Source organism: Tamandua tetradactyla, chromosome 4 (assembly GCF_023851605.1).
Source record: "Tamandua tetradactyla isolate mTamTet1 chromosome 4, mTamTet1.pri, whole genome shotgun sequence".
NCBI lineage: Eukaryota > Metazoa > Chordata > Mammalia > Pilosa > Myrmecophagidae > Tamandua > Tamandua tetradactyla.
In genome coordinates this window covers 190890456-190908077 of record NC_135330.1, presented here as the reverse complement: position 1 = coordinate 190908077, position 17622 = coordinate 190890456, and the positions used below count along the sequence as shown (strand labels likewise).

Below are 17622 nucleotides of genomic sequence, written 5' to 3'. Positions count from 1 at the left end.
ATCTCGTGTAAGTATGCTCATACACGGTCATAAAATTAATTTACAAAATTAAAGGACAAAGATTCCTCCTGGCAGAAGAAAGAACAGGAAGAAACGCAGGGAGCAGTACCAACTGGCAAGAAAAACCAGGAGAAAAAAAATCTAATTGATAAAATCATTTTCACAAGGCTGAAAACCTATTTGAGAGTTCCAGCAAAAAATATAAGAGTAAGACAGGAATGAGTTTAAGGAATGAAATTAAAACTATCCTTTTTATTCCCCCTCAAAAGAGGAGGTTAAACAAGCTAGAATATAAATTAATCTTCTAATACTTAGAGGCTATATGTGAACACACATGAAAATTATCTCAGGAAAGATTTAAGCTAGATAAGAAAGGCATTTCCTTCAAGGAAAGACAAATAATATAATATGCTACCTAAGTAATCTTTTCTTCGATTTGAGAGGACACAAAAACACTCAGCAGATTGCTATGTGCCCCCCGGCCTCTCCTCAAATGCATCCAATGGGCCATCAGTTTACTTAGCATTGAAGAGGACAAAGTCTTAAAGAAATGGGAAGTCATAACCAATTTGGAAAATAAAAATGATGTTGGGACCCTTAAAAGCAATTGGCACTAATACAGGCGGGCACTGTCTACGAATGTTGCAGGACCCCAAGGAAGGAAGGAGAGGGGAATATGTGAGTGTTAATGCACAAGGTGAGGGAGCCGGGCTGCTGGAATTGAATTTTATTTCTTTCTGCAGCAGGAACAGGGCGCGGAGGAAGTGGGGAATTCTAGGGACAGGAGTTCATTGGAGTCCTGGAAGGCCTTTGCGTCACTCTGGTTTTAGATTTGTACTTTTTTGTATTCCAGGGAGATTTAAACATTTCATAGAGTTTCAGAGACTTCATTTTAAAGCCATCAGTGCTTAAATACATTTTTAAAAAAATGCTGGGTCTTTATAATGATCCTTTTAGGTAAGACAGCTGCAAAAACATCATTAAAAACCATACACTACCACATGTAAACGGCACTAAGAGACTGTTTTCATGAAGTTCAAAGTGATTGCGTATCTTGTAGGGGAATCCCTCCAGCCTGCTAATATTTCTCTGGCTCTATAAGAATCTCATCGTCTCTCTTTCTCATTCTCACACACACCTTTTGCTAATAGACTCCCAGCTTTGTAAACAAACGTTCCTAAGCACATGTCTGATTCTGCAGCCATCTTCCTACTGAAACACAAAACCCAGCAAACTGCATTTCTTCCCTGTTTACGAAAGGGCCCGGCTGACTCAGACATTTATCACTGAGCTGGAATAAGCAGGGAGGGGGAAATGGGAAAGACAGGGGCTTGCCTCTTTGGGATATCCTGGCCTGACCCTCCCATTCTCCCCTTTTTACCAGATCGACTCCTACTCATCCTTCAGGTCCTAATTCATTTCATCCTGGGAACCTGAGGCCCTGGCTCACGAAGGCTGAGAAGTACATCCGAAAGTCCTCAGTGCAATCCGTCTCCCTCGAAGACAGCACTGAACACGATGGATTGTAGCTGGTGGGGTTCAAGAGCAGTGACTCTGTCTGTCTTGTTCATTGGGTTCTTAGACCCAACAGTGCTTGACATGACACAAGAGGAGAAGCAGTCAGAATGCTTCTATTTCTAGTTAATTCCCATTTTCAAATTGCCCCATGGAAAGTCTTTCCCTACTTTTTTCTCTAGCATATTAAATTTGGAATGATTGCTCATTAATTATCAGCATGAAATATAAACCTCCCAGATAACCATGGATGCTACAAGCTAGGATGCGCTTGGAATGGATCTGGCCCCATGAGCAGAATCCCCCGAGCTTCCAACTCCTGGGGCACTTCTCATTCCTGACCCTGTCAAACTGGGGACTCGACCTGCAGGGTCAGAGCTTGTCTTGGCACCCCTGGTCTTACCGGGTCCTGACACGCCACCTGCCACAGAGTAGTCAGTCAACACATGATTACTGAATTAACATTATTTGGATTGTTTAGTTCATTTCATTCTTAAAATGGGCTTTAGTTGCAACGAGAATTCTAACATTAAAAGCTATGCAAAGAATATACCTTGACAACAAAACTTTCTAGTGCTGAATTGAATTTATAGAAATGAAACCATGTGCAACAAGAACCACACTATATCCCTATTCTTCTCCTAAAAAGCTTTTAATAGGAAATGTTTGGCTTCGCATTTGATGAAGCCATAGCCTTTAAAGAAAGGTCCCTATGCTCATAGTACTTGTCAATGCGCCTCGTTCCTATTACCACCCTAACGCTGACCCCTTGGCTGCCACTACAGGCTTCAAATAACGAATATCAGGAATGCTAAAGCCATCGCTGACAAGGTAGATGCACAGGCCAGAGAGGAAGGCAGGGCTCTCAGTAATTCTGCCTTTCACCATAATCAGATTTCCCGTGTGCCAAGAATGAAACATAATTTTTTTAGAGGTATGTTTAATTCATTCACATTCAAGAGGGAGACAAGTCACTGGATGAAGTTTTTCATCATGGCTTAAAACATTTATTCTATTTTCTCTCTATTCTAGCATTTAAAGTGAAATACAGTTCCATAAGACAATGCAGTCTGGGTTATTATAAGATGCCAGTTTGGAATATGCCTAACCAACTCTGCAGAATTTCTGTGGACTAACATATTAAATCAAGGCTCCCCAAACAAGAAATGAGTCATATGTTGAATGGATAAAGGAGCTGTCTACAAGCAATTCGAACAGAATTATCTTCCCAACAATAGGCATCTGACAGATGAAATATCCACAACCTCTCAGAGGTCCAATAGAAAAAATAATGTTGTATTTAAGCTATTAGAACTATGCATATATTTTCAGAAAAAGAAAAAAATCAAAGTACACATTTATAGAGAACTGTTGGATTAGGGTGGCAATTTATACAAAAATCATAATCCATTTTACATTTCTTAGTTTGCAGACCCAGAAAATAAAATACTGGCAAGTATTGTTTCACAAGCTTTAATAGTATATAGCATAGGCTTCCGTATGTTTGTTTATTCTAGTTTGCCAGATTTTGACAAATCCTAAGAAGGGTTCAACTAAACTCTGTTGGGTAGGATTTATTTTGCCCCAACATCGTTTTGTCTGAAAATCTCTCTTTCTTACTGAGTGATATTTCCAGACTTCTATGCCTCCTGTTTCCTGGCCCTTACCCCATACCAGTTTAAGACCCCAATAAAACATTAATATTTCTCATATATGTTGCCAAAACTAAGTAGACATTGTAAGTGTTCTGCAATTCCCATTTTTCACATCTCTGTCCATATGTTATGGTTATTCTCTGAATTAGGAACCACCAGCTAATCTTCATTATAATTTCAAAGTCTCACCTCCATTTCAAGGATAATTTGGTAGAACTATTGTATGTTAGGCCCAAGTTTACAGTAGATCCATTATCATACTTTTTTGAAATGCAGGTAAAATTCAAGCAACTTTCCTATTTCCTATTATTTTTCTATCTAATTTTATTATCACTAAAATTTTTATTTATCCTAAATAACTTTTTCTTAGGAAATCACAATGTCCCACAGGCACTTAACATGCTGACAAGGCTACACATGTTTTTTGGAAAATTCTGAAAAACCAACTCCTACTTTATTAAATTGTGTAGGTACTTTGGGGAATCCACTCAACCCTTCCCTTTTGGGAATACCACAGCAGGATCACATCAGACCTTCAAGATTTATAAGCGCACACCAATGTTTATAGCAGCATTACTCACGATAGCCAAAAGGTAGAAGCAACCCAAGAGTCTATCAACAGATGAATGGATAAAGAAAAAGTAGTATATTTACACACAATGGAATATTATTCAGCTGTGAACAGGAATGAAGTTCTGAGGCATGTTGAGCAAAATAACTCAGACACAGAAAGACAAATATCGTGTCCTCACCTGTGTGAAATTCCTAGAAGCAACAAGTTTCAGAGACAGAAAGTAGATTATAAGTTACCAGGGGACAGAATGAGGAGGAAAGGGGGAGCTCCTGCTTAATGGGCAAGTTTCTGCTTGAGGTGATGAGAAGTTGGAGTAAATGGATATTGATGACAGTAGTGTGATCCTGTGAGATCACAGGTCATTATTACCACTACATCGTACACTTTACAGTGGTTAAAATGGGAAATCTTGAGTTGTACATATGTTATGACAATCAAAGTTTAAAAAAATTTATTCAGAACCCTTCCCTAACCTCCCTACCCCCAACCCTGGCATCTAAAGTAAATTCCTCCCATTGTGTCAAAAACAAAGTTTTAAGAAATCAGCCTATATTTGTGCTTATAAACGACACGGGGAGAGAGTCCCCTAAAGGTCATGATTTATGCCCCAGGCTTAAAAATGACATTTACATTCTCTGCTTCCAATCTGCCCTCTATGTGGACAGACAAGATTTCCAAAATTGCTTATATCATGCAACTCGCCTATTCCAGGATGGAAAAGGAATCACAGCTTTTAGCGGGGGACGAAACTCCTGTCATTTTTCAGATCACCTGGCTGGCCGTTCCGTATCCCCCCTCTCCTTGCCTTTTCTAGTTTGATCCCCCCCAGCCCGACACAGCCCACTCAGAATGTGCCCACTTGGGGGAGGGCGAGAGGTAGCCCATCCGCCCAGCACAACACAGCTCGGGCAGCCTCTTCTTGCCCCCCATGAGCTGTCTGCACCAGCCCACCACAGGGCTTCACCTTCTGAGACTTACGGTCCAGCTGGCAAGGCCTCAAAAAAAAGTACTTAGTTTAACGTAAAATGAAGCCATGCATTAAGTTAGTTTTTTCAGATCGTCAACAAGGACTCCAGAGTCTAAGGTCTGCCCACCCATTTCTGTACCCTGCTAGGTGAGCAGAGCAGTGAAGGAAAACTATGGGGCTTTCAGCAGATATCAGGGTTTGGGAGCCTTTAGCCACTGTCTAGGGAGGCAGGCCGAGAATCATCAGCTTCTCATGAGAAAGATCCCGTTTTATTTTTCAGTGTGTTAATATGTTACATGTAAACATATAACTTGCATCCTGATTTGTGTATGATCCTGTTTTTTTTTAATTTTCTTGTGGCAACATAAAACATTAAATTTGCCATTCTAAACATATATCCATGTGTTCCTTAGAGAGAGAAGGCCAGTTTTATGGGTAAGTACACCAAGTAAGCAGAGTCCTATATCACAGGCTCATAGCTCTTCCATACAGTTTTTACTGGTAATTCAAATCATTCCACAAGCCTCATAATAATGGCTAGGGTTATAGAGGGTGTGTGTGTGTGTGTGTGAGTTTTAATTTGCCAAATCACTTTTTGACTGTACTTTTCAATGACTGCATCTAAAAATGAGACTTGGTATTTTCTTGTATTAGAGGACGTTTGAGATGAGAACATATTGGCGATTGTGAAATATTTCTCTTTGAATTACGAGAAAGCCATTTAAGAGAAATAAGTAATGCATTTAATTTATTCACACTTTAGCAATTCATTATAAGGTTACTCTTAGAATGTAAAAGCATGTTTTGCAAATGAGCAAATCAAATTACAACCACCTTTGATCCCGTAGTTCAAAATAACCTAGAAGAGCATGCGAGCAGCACTTTTCTTAATCACATGTCTATTTTTAAATCATATTTGAAGTGTACGTTGAGGCCATAGCAGTTACCATACGCGCACTAGTGGCCGTGGAGCAAGCCAACACTCCAGCAGCCTGGGCTGGGTCAAGGGCTTAGTTTCCTTGAGTTTGAAATCAAGAACTCCTGGAAGTTCTAAACAGAAAATTGGGCCTAGAGTGGTAGAGATTTAAAAACAATTAAAAAAAAATTTCAAAAGACTACATAAAAATACTGGTTACAGAAGACTACTTAGCTGTTTTCTAGTTACAATTAAAAGACTAATTTGAGGTGCTCATATAGCACTTTTAAGGCCTACTTCCAAATAGATTTTTTCGGAAAGACTAAAACTGTACTCTTCTCAGCCCAGTTGAAGTAAAAAATAAATAAATAAATAAATAAAGGCAAGAGAGTACATGTAAATGTCTAAGAAGGGTCCTCAGAGATGTTCCAGAATCGCTAAGGGGAGCCTCATATGGAATGTTTGGATAAGAAGTCTAGACTATTGGTTATTTGCTGATTGTGAAGAAAACCAGATTATTGAGAAATCTTGTGAAGTCAATGGCTAGCATAGCTTAAAATGCTTCTGAAACTGGCATGACACATAGGAATGGAGATTCCCACACTCCTTCACCTCAGTTCATCATACTAATTATCTGTGACCCAAGGACATTTAGGAGTTACTCCTATCAAAGATGCAGGAAATGAGGCAAGTGGGAACTGTAAAAATGAAGGCAATGAGAAGAGATCACCTACAAAATCCACTGCAAATAATGTCTACAAGTTCTTGAGTTGAATACTGCAGCACAAGAAGACAAACTGTGGCAATTTTTTTTGATTGATTGGTTTTTTAACCTCATCATACTGAATGAAACTGCAATTACATCTCCCAATTTTTCAAGGCCCTGCAGAATATTTTCTTCCTAGGGATACAACTTATTACAAAATCATTATTAAAGAGCAGACATGACTTCTTGCATAAAGGAGATTCCTTTTGAATTAGGAAAAACAGATCCATTTTCTGGACTTTGCTCTTTGCTTATTACACTGTCCCCACAAAGATATGCTGAAGTGTTGACCCCTGCCCATAAATGTGACCTTATTTGGAAAAAGGGTGTTTGAAGATAGGATTAGTTAAGATGAGGGCAGACCGGGTGGGGGTGGGCCATTAATCCAGCATGCCTCTTATAAGAAGAGGGAAGTGTGGTCAGACCTGGGGAGAAGAGGCCATGCAAGTTTTAAGGCAGAGACTGTTACCGCTGTCAGCCCAGAAAAGTTAAGGATGGTCTGTGACCACCAGAAGCCAAGAAGAGGCAAGACAGGTTCTCCCTTGCAGGGTACAAAGGGATCATAGCTCTATGGACATAGGACATCGTAACTGCAAACTTCTGGCCTCCAGAACTGTAAGGCAATAAATTTATGCTGTTTTAAGCTATCAGGTTACGGCACTTTGCTAGAGCAGCCCTAGGAGAGTAAGTGCCAAGCCCTGCTCAACCAGGGCTGCCCCTGACCCACAAGGCATTGTGGAAACTAGAAACATCCTCTATGCAGATACAGACCCACCCTAGAGGACACAGTGTAGTAAGTGGGCTGCCCCTGTGTGCAAATTAGAAAATGCATCTCTTTTCCCAGGTGGGCTCCGAGCAGGTCATTGCCCTACTCGGCTGAGTAGCCTTGCACAGTGAGCAAGAGGCAAAAATTACTCTGATGTCAGTTAGTGTGTTAGTTAGATTCAGTTGTCAACTTGGCCAGGTGAGCATACCTAGTTCTGCTGCTGCGGACACAAGCCAATGGTACGTAAACCTCATCTGTTGCTAATTACATCTGCAGTTGGCTAGGAGGCGTGTCTGCGGCAATGAGTGACATTTGACTTAATTGGCTGGTGCTTAAATGAGAGAACGCAATGTAGCACAGCCTAGCAGCTCAGCATTCCTCATCTCAGCACTTGCAGCTCAGCCCAGGCCTTTGGAGATGCAGAAAGAAGTCACCCCTGGGAAAGTTGTTGGAACCCAGAGGCATGGAGAGAAGGCCAGCAGAGACCATCCTGTGCCTTCCACATAAGAAAGAACCTCAGTGGAAAGTTAGCTGCCTTTCCTCTGAAGAACCAACAAAATAAATCCCCTTTTATTAAAAGCCAATCCATCTCTGGTGTGTTGCATTCCGGCAGCTAGCAAACTAGAACAGTTAGTTATAGCATAAGTAAAAAGAACCTGTATGTTTGACTTGGAAGATTCAGTTGGGGGAAGCAGATAATTTGAGAAATGGTCGCTCACAGTTAAATTAGCAAACCACTTGTTACATTATTGGAATTGAGGGTTTTAGGGGACTGCATCAGAACAAGTCCATCTCTGCCTTGGTTACCATTTTCTGCCAAGATTGAGAGACCAGAAAAGAATGAGATTTGAAAACACAGTGGAAATTAACAATGGTTCTCTCTTCCTCCAGGAGTGACCAGCTGCTTCCTGCTTTCCTAAAAGGTTCACCTTTGCAAATAAATCCATTAGTCCCAGGACCTGAAAAGACACCTTTAGAGCTGAACTGTGCTTAGGAAGGAAGAAGGAGGTGGCTGGTCCTCCTGATGAAAGCACACAGAAGGTACCTTTTCCAACTCTTTCTGGGCTCACACCTTCCCTCCTAGTCCCTCCAGAAAGCAAGCTTACTTGGCTTGGAATCGAATCAGCATCTTGAAAAGTAGTTGGCCAACAGAACATGAGCTCATTTTGAATTACCCTCTTGGTCTCCTCCCCACTGCCCCACTCTCTCTCCCATTTCCACACAAGGAAACTTGCCCAAATGCCCCAGGAGGCAGGGAATGCTCAGGAAACTTGCAGATTCCATGAGAAATACAGCAAGAGATCAGGTCCTGATCATTCTAGTAAAGAGAAAAAAATAACTGGGTGACCTAGAAACCTCCTGGTGTCCACCGCAAAGGGCCACAGCAGCGAGTGTGAATTTCTGCACCCAGACATGGCCCCAGAAGAGGAGGGGGTGAGTGACAGTGCCTTCAACCCCAGCCAAGGACACAGAGGAAGGGGGCCGGCAGAGGGGGGTGCGCATCAAGAGGGCCCTTGGCCAGCTATTGATGGCAAGACAAAGGGGGAGGCACCGCTGGGTAGGAGGAAAGGGCTTCCAGTTTTGGTTATTTGCCAGGAGGAGCTAGATCTGGGAAGTATACCAACTTCGATGAGGTTCTGTGTGTCACAGGTTTCAAAACATCACAGCATCATCTTTAATTAATTTTGTAGGAACAAATACTTTCCCTGAGTTACCTTTAATCTCTTAATAGACTTTATGAACAAGGTCTTCCTCCTCAAATAAACAATAATAATAATCAGTTCTCCTACCTCGATAATGTACAGGACCACATTCTTGTAGAAGCAGTACAATATGCATTTGGTCACTCGGTTGTAGCTCCAGGCTCCATGGACCAACAGAAGTTTTTCTAAGTAGGAAAACTGAAAAAGGAAAAGAACAGAGTTCAGAAGCGCCTGCCACCCAGGAATAAACATTAGAAAATGTCGTCCTTCCCAAACTCTTAAACCTCAAGGGTTCTTCATGAGTGGAAGATGGCAGAGAAGGTAGGTAGAGAAAACCAGAGTCTGCAACCTGAGAAAACCATTCATTCACTAGAGGCGGAGATTTCAGGCCTGGTGAGAACAACCCAAATCTCTAATTTAAATAATTATTATTTTTTCCCCAAATATGCTGTTGGGCTTTTGTTATTCTCATACAATTTTATTTAAATTAATTCTTTTCAGGGCCTTAATGATTAAAAGAAGGTAACCACCTGAACTGGAAGAAAAGAAAAGCACAGTGGGAACCAGACACCTCTTCTTAATTCCAACTCCAAAGTGACCCCTGATGCTCCCGCCTCCACTTCTTTACTGCTCTCGTCCCACCTCCACCAGTGCAAGGAGAACCTCTCGTCAAAGAACCATGTAGTCAGGGAAAAAAAGTCAACGAATAGCTCATTGATTCAAAGTGGGCACTAATTTAATGACTTCTGAAGTTTGAAATAAGGAACCAGCAATATTCCAATAAAACAATTGAATCCTCTTTGTGGTAGGGGCTCTTTTTGGCACCCCTCAAATCACAGCTCCACACCCTCCTTTTAGCTTGGCTTTGCCTGCTGTGTCCTGTGTCATGAGGACCCCCAAACGTCTGAACATTGAGCAGGAGGTAAGAAAATGAGTGTTTGGGGTTTTGTAGGTTGTACTGCGTTCTGGCATGAAGGCTCTGTTAAAATTCACGGTTCTGATGCAATAAATGAGCCACACACAGGGTTGAGTTTTCCCCTTGAATAAAAACCTGAATCCCCCGTTCATTTTTCTTTTTTCTTTGCTACTTAAAGTTTATTTCTGAGTTGTAAAGATTATTTCCCTTTCCCCATGTTTTTAGAATTTCCATTATTTCCCCCATTCAATCTTGACTGCCACAATCAGACAGAAAGCGTGAGGACCTTTTCTCCCCTTGCCTCTGTAGTAGAAACCCCAGCAGCAGACATCTTCCCGTTCTAACCCCAGCACCAGAAGGTTCCCTTCCACATACTACTTTACTAAAAGAGATAATCAAGCTGTGTTAAGAACATCCCCGAACAATAGAAATTCTGTTGTTATTGTAAACACCTACTAATATGAGATGACATCGATATTAAATTTAATTATCTGTAGGGAAAAAGACCCTGCTGGAAAATAACATAGTAATTTTAAAAAGAAACAAGATTTTTTTTTAAAAAAGAGGGAGCCAAGTAATAATTTCCCTGAGTACTAATGAAGGAGACAGCACCCAACATGAAATCACATTTTCTTGAGTTATTCCAGAAGATCGGAGCCAGGCAGGGTAACTCCAAAAATCTAAATGACGACTTCAACATGGCCAAAGTAGGTACATATGGAAAATTTAAAGGATTCCAAAGGGGAATGGGGGAATCATAAAATAACTAGCTAAACAAATAAAAAGGAAGTTTGCATCTGACCCGGACCTCCTGCTGTTAAACTTCAATGGGCACACAGCACATCTGCTTGAGCCATCCCAAATGTCTCCACTGGAGTGCTATGATGATTTGTTTCCAGAAAAAAAAAATACATCCTAAATCAAAATGCTGTTTTCATGAGGTCGTTTAGAAAACATTAAGAAGGTAGGGGGCAGGAATGAGTCTCTCCAGAGGGGAGCAGGAAGCTGTTGGTTATGGGTGAAATGTCCCATTTGCGCCAGACAAGGCAGCCAAAACAGAGAAACTGTTAGTTTCGGGTTGTTGATGTGGATACAAGCACAAGGCAGGCAGGAAAGAAAAGGGAAACAGAATTTTGCCTACTTCATAATTTTCCCGAGGACAAGGCTTGGAGCTAAATTTCTTTTTTCTTCAGTACCCTAGGAGGTTCCTTCCCAAAAACCCAATCAAAAACTTACTTGACCACATTAAAATGCCAGCAGCAGAGAAAGCCGGGAGTAGGAACTTCAACCAGAGGCACTGGTCATGTCAAGAGGGGAAAGCAACAGTGGCCTTTTTGGTTTGATGATTAGGGTGGAGTGGGGGTGGAGGCTGGGAGGGACTCCACCTTGGAATAACAGGATTTCCGCCCAATCATAAAGGGTCACGGACAGGAGAAGGGGAAGGTCTAAAGCCTGGGCCATTTATCATTTCATTCAGCAAAGGCAACTGTTACGCAAGAAAATTGCTGAGTAGAGTTCTAAAACCTTGCTCCCTGCTCTACCCTTACTTGATTCATTTAATTTGAGGAGAGCCATTGCTCAAGAGTCCACTTCCCGTTAGTACTTAGTTTCAATACAGGAGGTCATGGAATCTCCCTTCCCTGGACCTAGTAAAGAAAAAGACAGACAAATATTTGCCTGGAACTCCTAGGAAACCTCGTAAGATGCCTTTCAGCCATGTGATGCTATAACTCAAGTATTTAATAACGCTGGGGTGCACAGCCTAGAGAGTTGCTGACAGGCTGCAGGAAGCGCGGCTCCCGGAGGCCTTGGGGCAGTTGCCCCAGGAGAGGAAGTGGGCAGGTGTGCTGGGCTGGGCCGCTGTTCACACACTGGTCTGCTGTCCTCTGGCCCCCAACCCGGGACCCCCAGCAGCCCACCTGCTGAGAAGGCGCCCAGCCCCCCTCTCCTGTAAAATCAGAGTTTCTTTTCTTACCTACTTCAGCAATTATCCTGAGGATTTACTTGAAACCAACAAAGGAACAAGATGGATTTCATACACTTTCCAGAGCCATGAGGAATTCCTGAGTCCCCCAGGAGCCGGAAGGGATGGAGAGGTGATCTAACCCAGATCTTTCTCGGGCAGGTAGACCACTAGAGCCCTAGAGGAGCAGCCCACAGCCCTGAGACTGCAGGGAGCTTTCTAGCATCTGACAGACTGCCTCCAAGTTCTGCTTGAAGAAGAGAAAGCCATTGTTCCTTGAACCTATTTTTCAAAACACTGAATGCAACAGTGTAGAAACATGGAAAATGATAGCTAACCAGGTATTTTATCACAACCAACTGCAATCCAGATGCAAAGAAGAAACGTGCTCCTGATGGATTCTGGATTTGCTGCATGAGCATGCAGGCCCGGCAATCTGGCTCTGAAAGGGGCTGGGCTGCTTCCCTTCACTCCTTGACAATCACGAAGGCATAAACCTTTCTTTCCTTCCAGGGCAACTGTGCAGAAACCAGGCTCGCCTAACTGCAAGGGTCTGCCTGCTCCTGCCACTGGAGTTTCCACAGCCCTAAACTGTTGAATGAACCAGCAGTTCAGCTCATTGTGGTCACACGCCCCTGCTCCTGTCCAAAGAGTGTAGCAGCTGTCACCACCTGCTTTTTCCTGACTGTACATGCCTGACACAAATGTATCAGGGGTTCTGGAAAAGGGGAGATAGTGGGATTAGAATAACAGAGTGGCTTCTAAGGGTACACCCATTTAGGGTCAGGGACAGCATGGGGAAAAGCACACACAGCAGATCCTGGAGTTGGGGGTAAGCAATGGTTCTTAGCAGGATTAGAGCCATCAGGAACAGCACCTCGCCTGGAAGACAGAGTGGCTTGGCCAACTCCACAACTGGGCCCAAAGAGACCCAACTGGCAGGACAGGACCTCCAAACTGTACACGATCCAAACCATGGAGCAGAACTCTTGGGACTAGACTGGAGGTCAAGCACCAGGTCCCATGCTCAGATGACACCTATGTCAATGGGATGGGCCAGCTGGTCACCTATGCCCCTGACCTGTGCGATGGCGTAGTCCGAGTTGTTGGTGGCCTGCATGCCCTCGTTCCCGCTGATGCCCACGCCCACGTGGGCAGTCTGGATCATCCCCACGTCGTTGGCTCCGTCCCCAATGGCCAGGGTGATGGCTTTCACCCGCTTCTTAACCACGTCTACGATTTCAGACTTCTGCAGAGGAGATACTCTGCAAGAGAACAGAGAGAAATCATCACCATCCATGTCTTTCCAGAGGCAACAGCTGTAGTCTACTTTTAGCTGCATTAAAAGGACAGTTGTTGGACAATTTCCAAATTCAATACATGCATTTTCTGTTCGTGTGCAAAGAAGCTTTCAGAGAACAGTAGCTTGTGGCTTTCAAGTATTTGCCAACTTCACAGATGAAATGCACAAGTCAAAGCTAAGTTAAAACACAGTTCGTTGGTAATCACCCTTCACAGGGATTATGCGGGCAATGTCCTTGGTGTGCACACATGCCCTCCTGAGTGAGAAAGGCTCAGTTCCAGGGCTCTTAGGAAATGGCTTCCCAATAAATCAGAAAACTAGCACAAACTTCATTTTTAGCTTGCTGTATATCATCCACATCCAAGGGGGTTTTCTGTAAAATCTGCCCGTCTCTGACAACTGGATGGGGGACTGGACTTGCAAAGTAGAATGGACTCTCAAAGGCTTTCCTGGGAAGGATTGTACCTGCCCTGTGGCCTCCGACCCACACAAACACCAAACAGACTGTCCGCACAACCCAACACAACCCAACGTGACCCCCATAAAAACCCAACAGACAGACTCACATTTTATTTTACATTTAATTTCACCAACTCTGGAAAGAAATGCATTTAGGGAAGACAGCAAGTGAACCGCAACCACAGGTATCTAAAATCTTTTGTTTGATCATAAAGAAAAAAGATTTAGTGAGTTAGAGAAACAGAATGCTTGGGTTGAAGGGGCTTTAGCAGCCGTCTGGTACAATCCAATATCCCTTTTATCATTTTCACAGGGATTTTCAGTGACGGGAATTCATTGCCTCCTTGGGCAGTTAAAAATCATGACTATTAAATTTGTTCTTGTTGAGCATACTTTAAAGTTCTAATTCTGTCCTCGGAGCTAGATGAGAACATGTGTATATCCCACCTTTCAAATATTTGGAAGGCTGAACTATAAAGGAACCTTCCACCTACAGCTCAGATTCCACTAGCTAAGTATTCTCAAGTTCTTTAATCATTATTTAATTGGCATGCTTCAGAACCTAAAAGTAGCCTCCAAGTATGATTTTCTAGACTGCTGAGAACAGACAAACAGAAAGAACCACCATCTCCTTGGTATTGAACACTAGGACGGACTTTAATGTTGCCTAAAATGAAATTACTGAAGTTTTATTATTGATTATTATTGAACTTCCATTGAACCAAATGTAGGCCAGTTTAACGTACAGGGATATTAAGCTGTATCTATTTCCTCCAAGATTGTATAGCTGCTACTTGGTGCCAAGGTTTGTTTTTATGTGCCTCTCTCGCTAAATTTCTTATTCACAGTCACAGACCATAACTCCAATATGCTTGGCAATTGTGACTCCTCGTTTCATTTTGAACGCAATGGAAGCAGAGATCAAATAGAGCATAGAGAAAACACCTTCACGGTCAAAGATAAATAACTCAGCAGGATCTTTTCCCGTGCCCTGCACTGACTATTTAGGTAAAGAAAGTAATTTCATGAGTCTCTGTCATTCTATGAATGAATTAAAGAAAATGAGAAGCACCCACCTCATGAGATGGTTGTGAAATCATTATGGTAACCATCAAGTGCTAAGCGAGCTTTATCTCCTACCCCCCTGTGCTGGTTTGAAAGGAAGTATGCCCCCCAGAAAATTCATGTTTTAATCAAAATCCCATTTCACAAAGGTAGAATAATCCCTATTCAATACTGTATGTTTGAAACTGTAATCAGATCATCTCCCTGGATGATGTGATTTAGTCAAGAGTGGTTGTTAAACTGGATTAGGTGACGACATGTCTCCACCCATTTGGGTGGGTCTTGATTGGTCCTGCAAAAGCGGAAACATTTGGGAGAATGGGAGATTCAGAGAGAGCAGAGCATGCTGCAGCACCACGAAGTAGAGAGTCCACCAGTCAGCGACCTTTGGAGATGAAGAAGGAAAATGCCTCCCGGGGAGCTTCATGAAACAGGAAGCCAGGAGAGAAAGCTGCAGATGATACTGTGCTCGCCATGTGCCCTTCCAGCCAAGAGAGAAACTGTGACTGTGTTCACCATGTGCCACCTCACTTGAGAGAAAAACCCTGAACTTCATCGGCCTTCCTGAACTAAGGTATCTTTCCCTGGATGGATGCCTTTGATTGGACATTTCTATGGACTTGTTTTAATTGGGACATTTTCTCAGCCTTAGAACTGTAAACTAGCAACTTATTAAATTCCTCTTTTTAAAAGCCATTCCATTTCTGGTATATTGCATTCTAGCAGCTAGCAAACTAGAGCACCCCCCTCCATAAACTTATCTGCAAAATGTCAGTTGTTGGGGGGGTGGGTGGAGAAAACATGTGAGCATCCCATTCATCTGACCCATAGTTTTCATCTGTGTGTGTAGGTACTCTAGGGGTGCACAGTGGGATATTTTAAATATTTAAGGGAAACACAGCAACATCTCTCCGGAACTGATGTGAACATGGGCTTGAGGCAGCTCAAGGCTTCAACATTAGGCTGTGCTACATTCCTTGATATTTATGTTGGAAAAAAAGCAATCACCTTGTAAAAATCAACGTAGCACACAAAATGATCTGTCATCCATGACTCCAAGGACCGAGGAGTTGTGCAAGGCTCAAAAGGCACACGCATACCACTGGTAAGCGGTTATGGTTGAAAGGATGAAGGAAATAAGTGTTTTCCTTCACTTCAAACGACCAAGTAAGTTATTGCTTCAAACGACCAAGTTTTTAGGACACAAATCCTCAAAAACTGTTTGGCCCTAACTATATAATGATTGGATGCAGCTTGGTTTTCCTTTTGGCCTAATGACTGAGACAGTTTGGGAACCATGAATTGAGAAAGCCTGGAAACCTCAGCACTCAGCCCTTCTATCCATGATTCCATAAGCTGCTGTTTGCATGCTCAGCTATGCACCCTCTGAGGTATAAATTCACAGAGTGACATCATCATATAGGTTCCAACTCTTCTTTAGTATCCATGAAGACATCACAAGAGAACATGGACAGAAATTTAACCAGCCCTGGGACAGACTGAGGGCTGCAACTCCTGGAGAGTCTACAGCCCACAAAAAGGACCAAACAGGTTGGCCTCTTTCTCGATGAACCGGAGTAGTCTAGAGAGAAAGGGAGTTCCCCAGTCAGAAAGGGGCCCCATGGGGCAGAAAGCTCAGACACAGGAACATCCTGCTGTGGGAGCTGGGGTAGGGGATGTGGGGAGAGGGGGAAGGAGCTCAACGGATTCAAGATTTTCTTTGAGGTCAACACGTTTCTGCTTTCTATTAGGGAGTTTAGCTATCAGCCAACCAATGTGAGTCAAGTAGTGGGTCAAGTAGAATTGCGACATTTGCCACTCTGGAATTCAGATCTCAAGCAAGTCAAGACAAGTAATGATTCTGATGGTTTAAAAGACAGTATATGAACATCCAATGGCTACCTTTCCCACAAAAGGAAAAATAAGAGGAAAACCTGCCTGGGGTATAAACCAAATCATATCCCTGTGTTTTAGAAGAATGAAATTCTCATCAAGGATTTATTACGCCCTCAGCTGTAATACCTTGAGAAAACATAATTCTAGCACACACTAGGGGTTCAAAACAGATGTCAAACAGCTAATTTCCATAGAACTGAACAGGCATCATTACGCTTCAGCCATATGTAATATTTTTGTATGCCAAGTTACCAAGCAGTACAAACCAGCTCTTTGCTAATCTTACTTTGTGACCAGGAATCACATGCCACATTTAATAAGTATTCCTAGCATATAATATACTCAACCCATAAAACATGAACCCAGACCACATCTGAGCCAAGCTAGGTATTTGTGACACTTCTATAACCCATTTTGGCGCATGATGAATAAAAATGTAAAGTTGAAGCTCTTCAAGCAACTGGAGAGACAGCCTATTGCCCCTGCCACCTTTTTTTCCACTAACATAACATATTCTAAAATGAATAAAATGTTTTCCTACTGAGAGTTCTAAAAAAAAATCAGTATTCCAGAGTACCTCATTTTATGGGATATGTGTTTCTGAAATTTAAAAATCAGCTTTCTGAAGTCATTTCAAAGATAACATTTAAATAACACCTTTAGTAAATGCTTTTTATAGAATTAATGATCATGCTTTAATTTATATGAGCTACAAAAGCCCTACTCTGGGGTGAGTTTTTAACTTCTGATCTTAGAGTATCTTCTGAGCAAAGTTACTTTCTCTGGACCTCAGCTGCCCCATTTGTCTATAAGAGCCTGGGTCTAGAGTCCTGTTTTGCAAACTGTTCTCAGTTGAGTCAGAGGAGTCACAGGGGACTCCACCCAGGGGCATCCAAGAGGACTTTAGTCAGAGCCACAACACCTACCAATAAACTACTCCTTTAGTGCTTATAACCCAAAAGAAAGATGGAAAACCACTGGCCTACATCTAGTGCTTCTCATATTTTAAGCGTGAGTATCAGAACCAGCAGGAAAGCTTGTTAACATACAGACTCTGATTCAGGAGGGTTTGATGGAACCATGGATTTGCATTTCTAACAAGTTCCTAGTGATGCTGAAGCTGTTTGCCTGTGGAGCATGCTGACTTAGTGAGCACTG

The 17622-nt window shown here is 42.4% G+C and overlaps 1 protein-coding gene across 11 annotated transcripts in view; it reads right to left on the bottom strand.

The window, feature by feature from the left end:
• The window catches only part of ATP8A2 (ATPase phospholipid transporting 8A2), a 656957-nt gene that overhangs the window by 227165 nt on the left and 412170 nt on the right, over nt 1-17622 (bottom strand). For all 11 annotated transcript variants that reach the window (XM_077158861.1, XM_077158866.1, XM_077158869.1 and 8 more), the window contains 2 exons: nt 12823-13006; nt 8950-9060 (listed from right to left, as the gene is read on the bottom strand). In XM_077158861.1, the coding sequence (XP_077014976.1) occupies nt 8950-9060; nt 12823-13006 (295 nt within the window). The remainder of the gene's footprint in view (nt 1-8949; nt 9061-12822; nt 13007-17622) is intronic.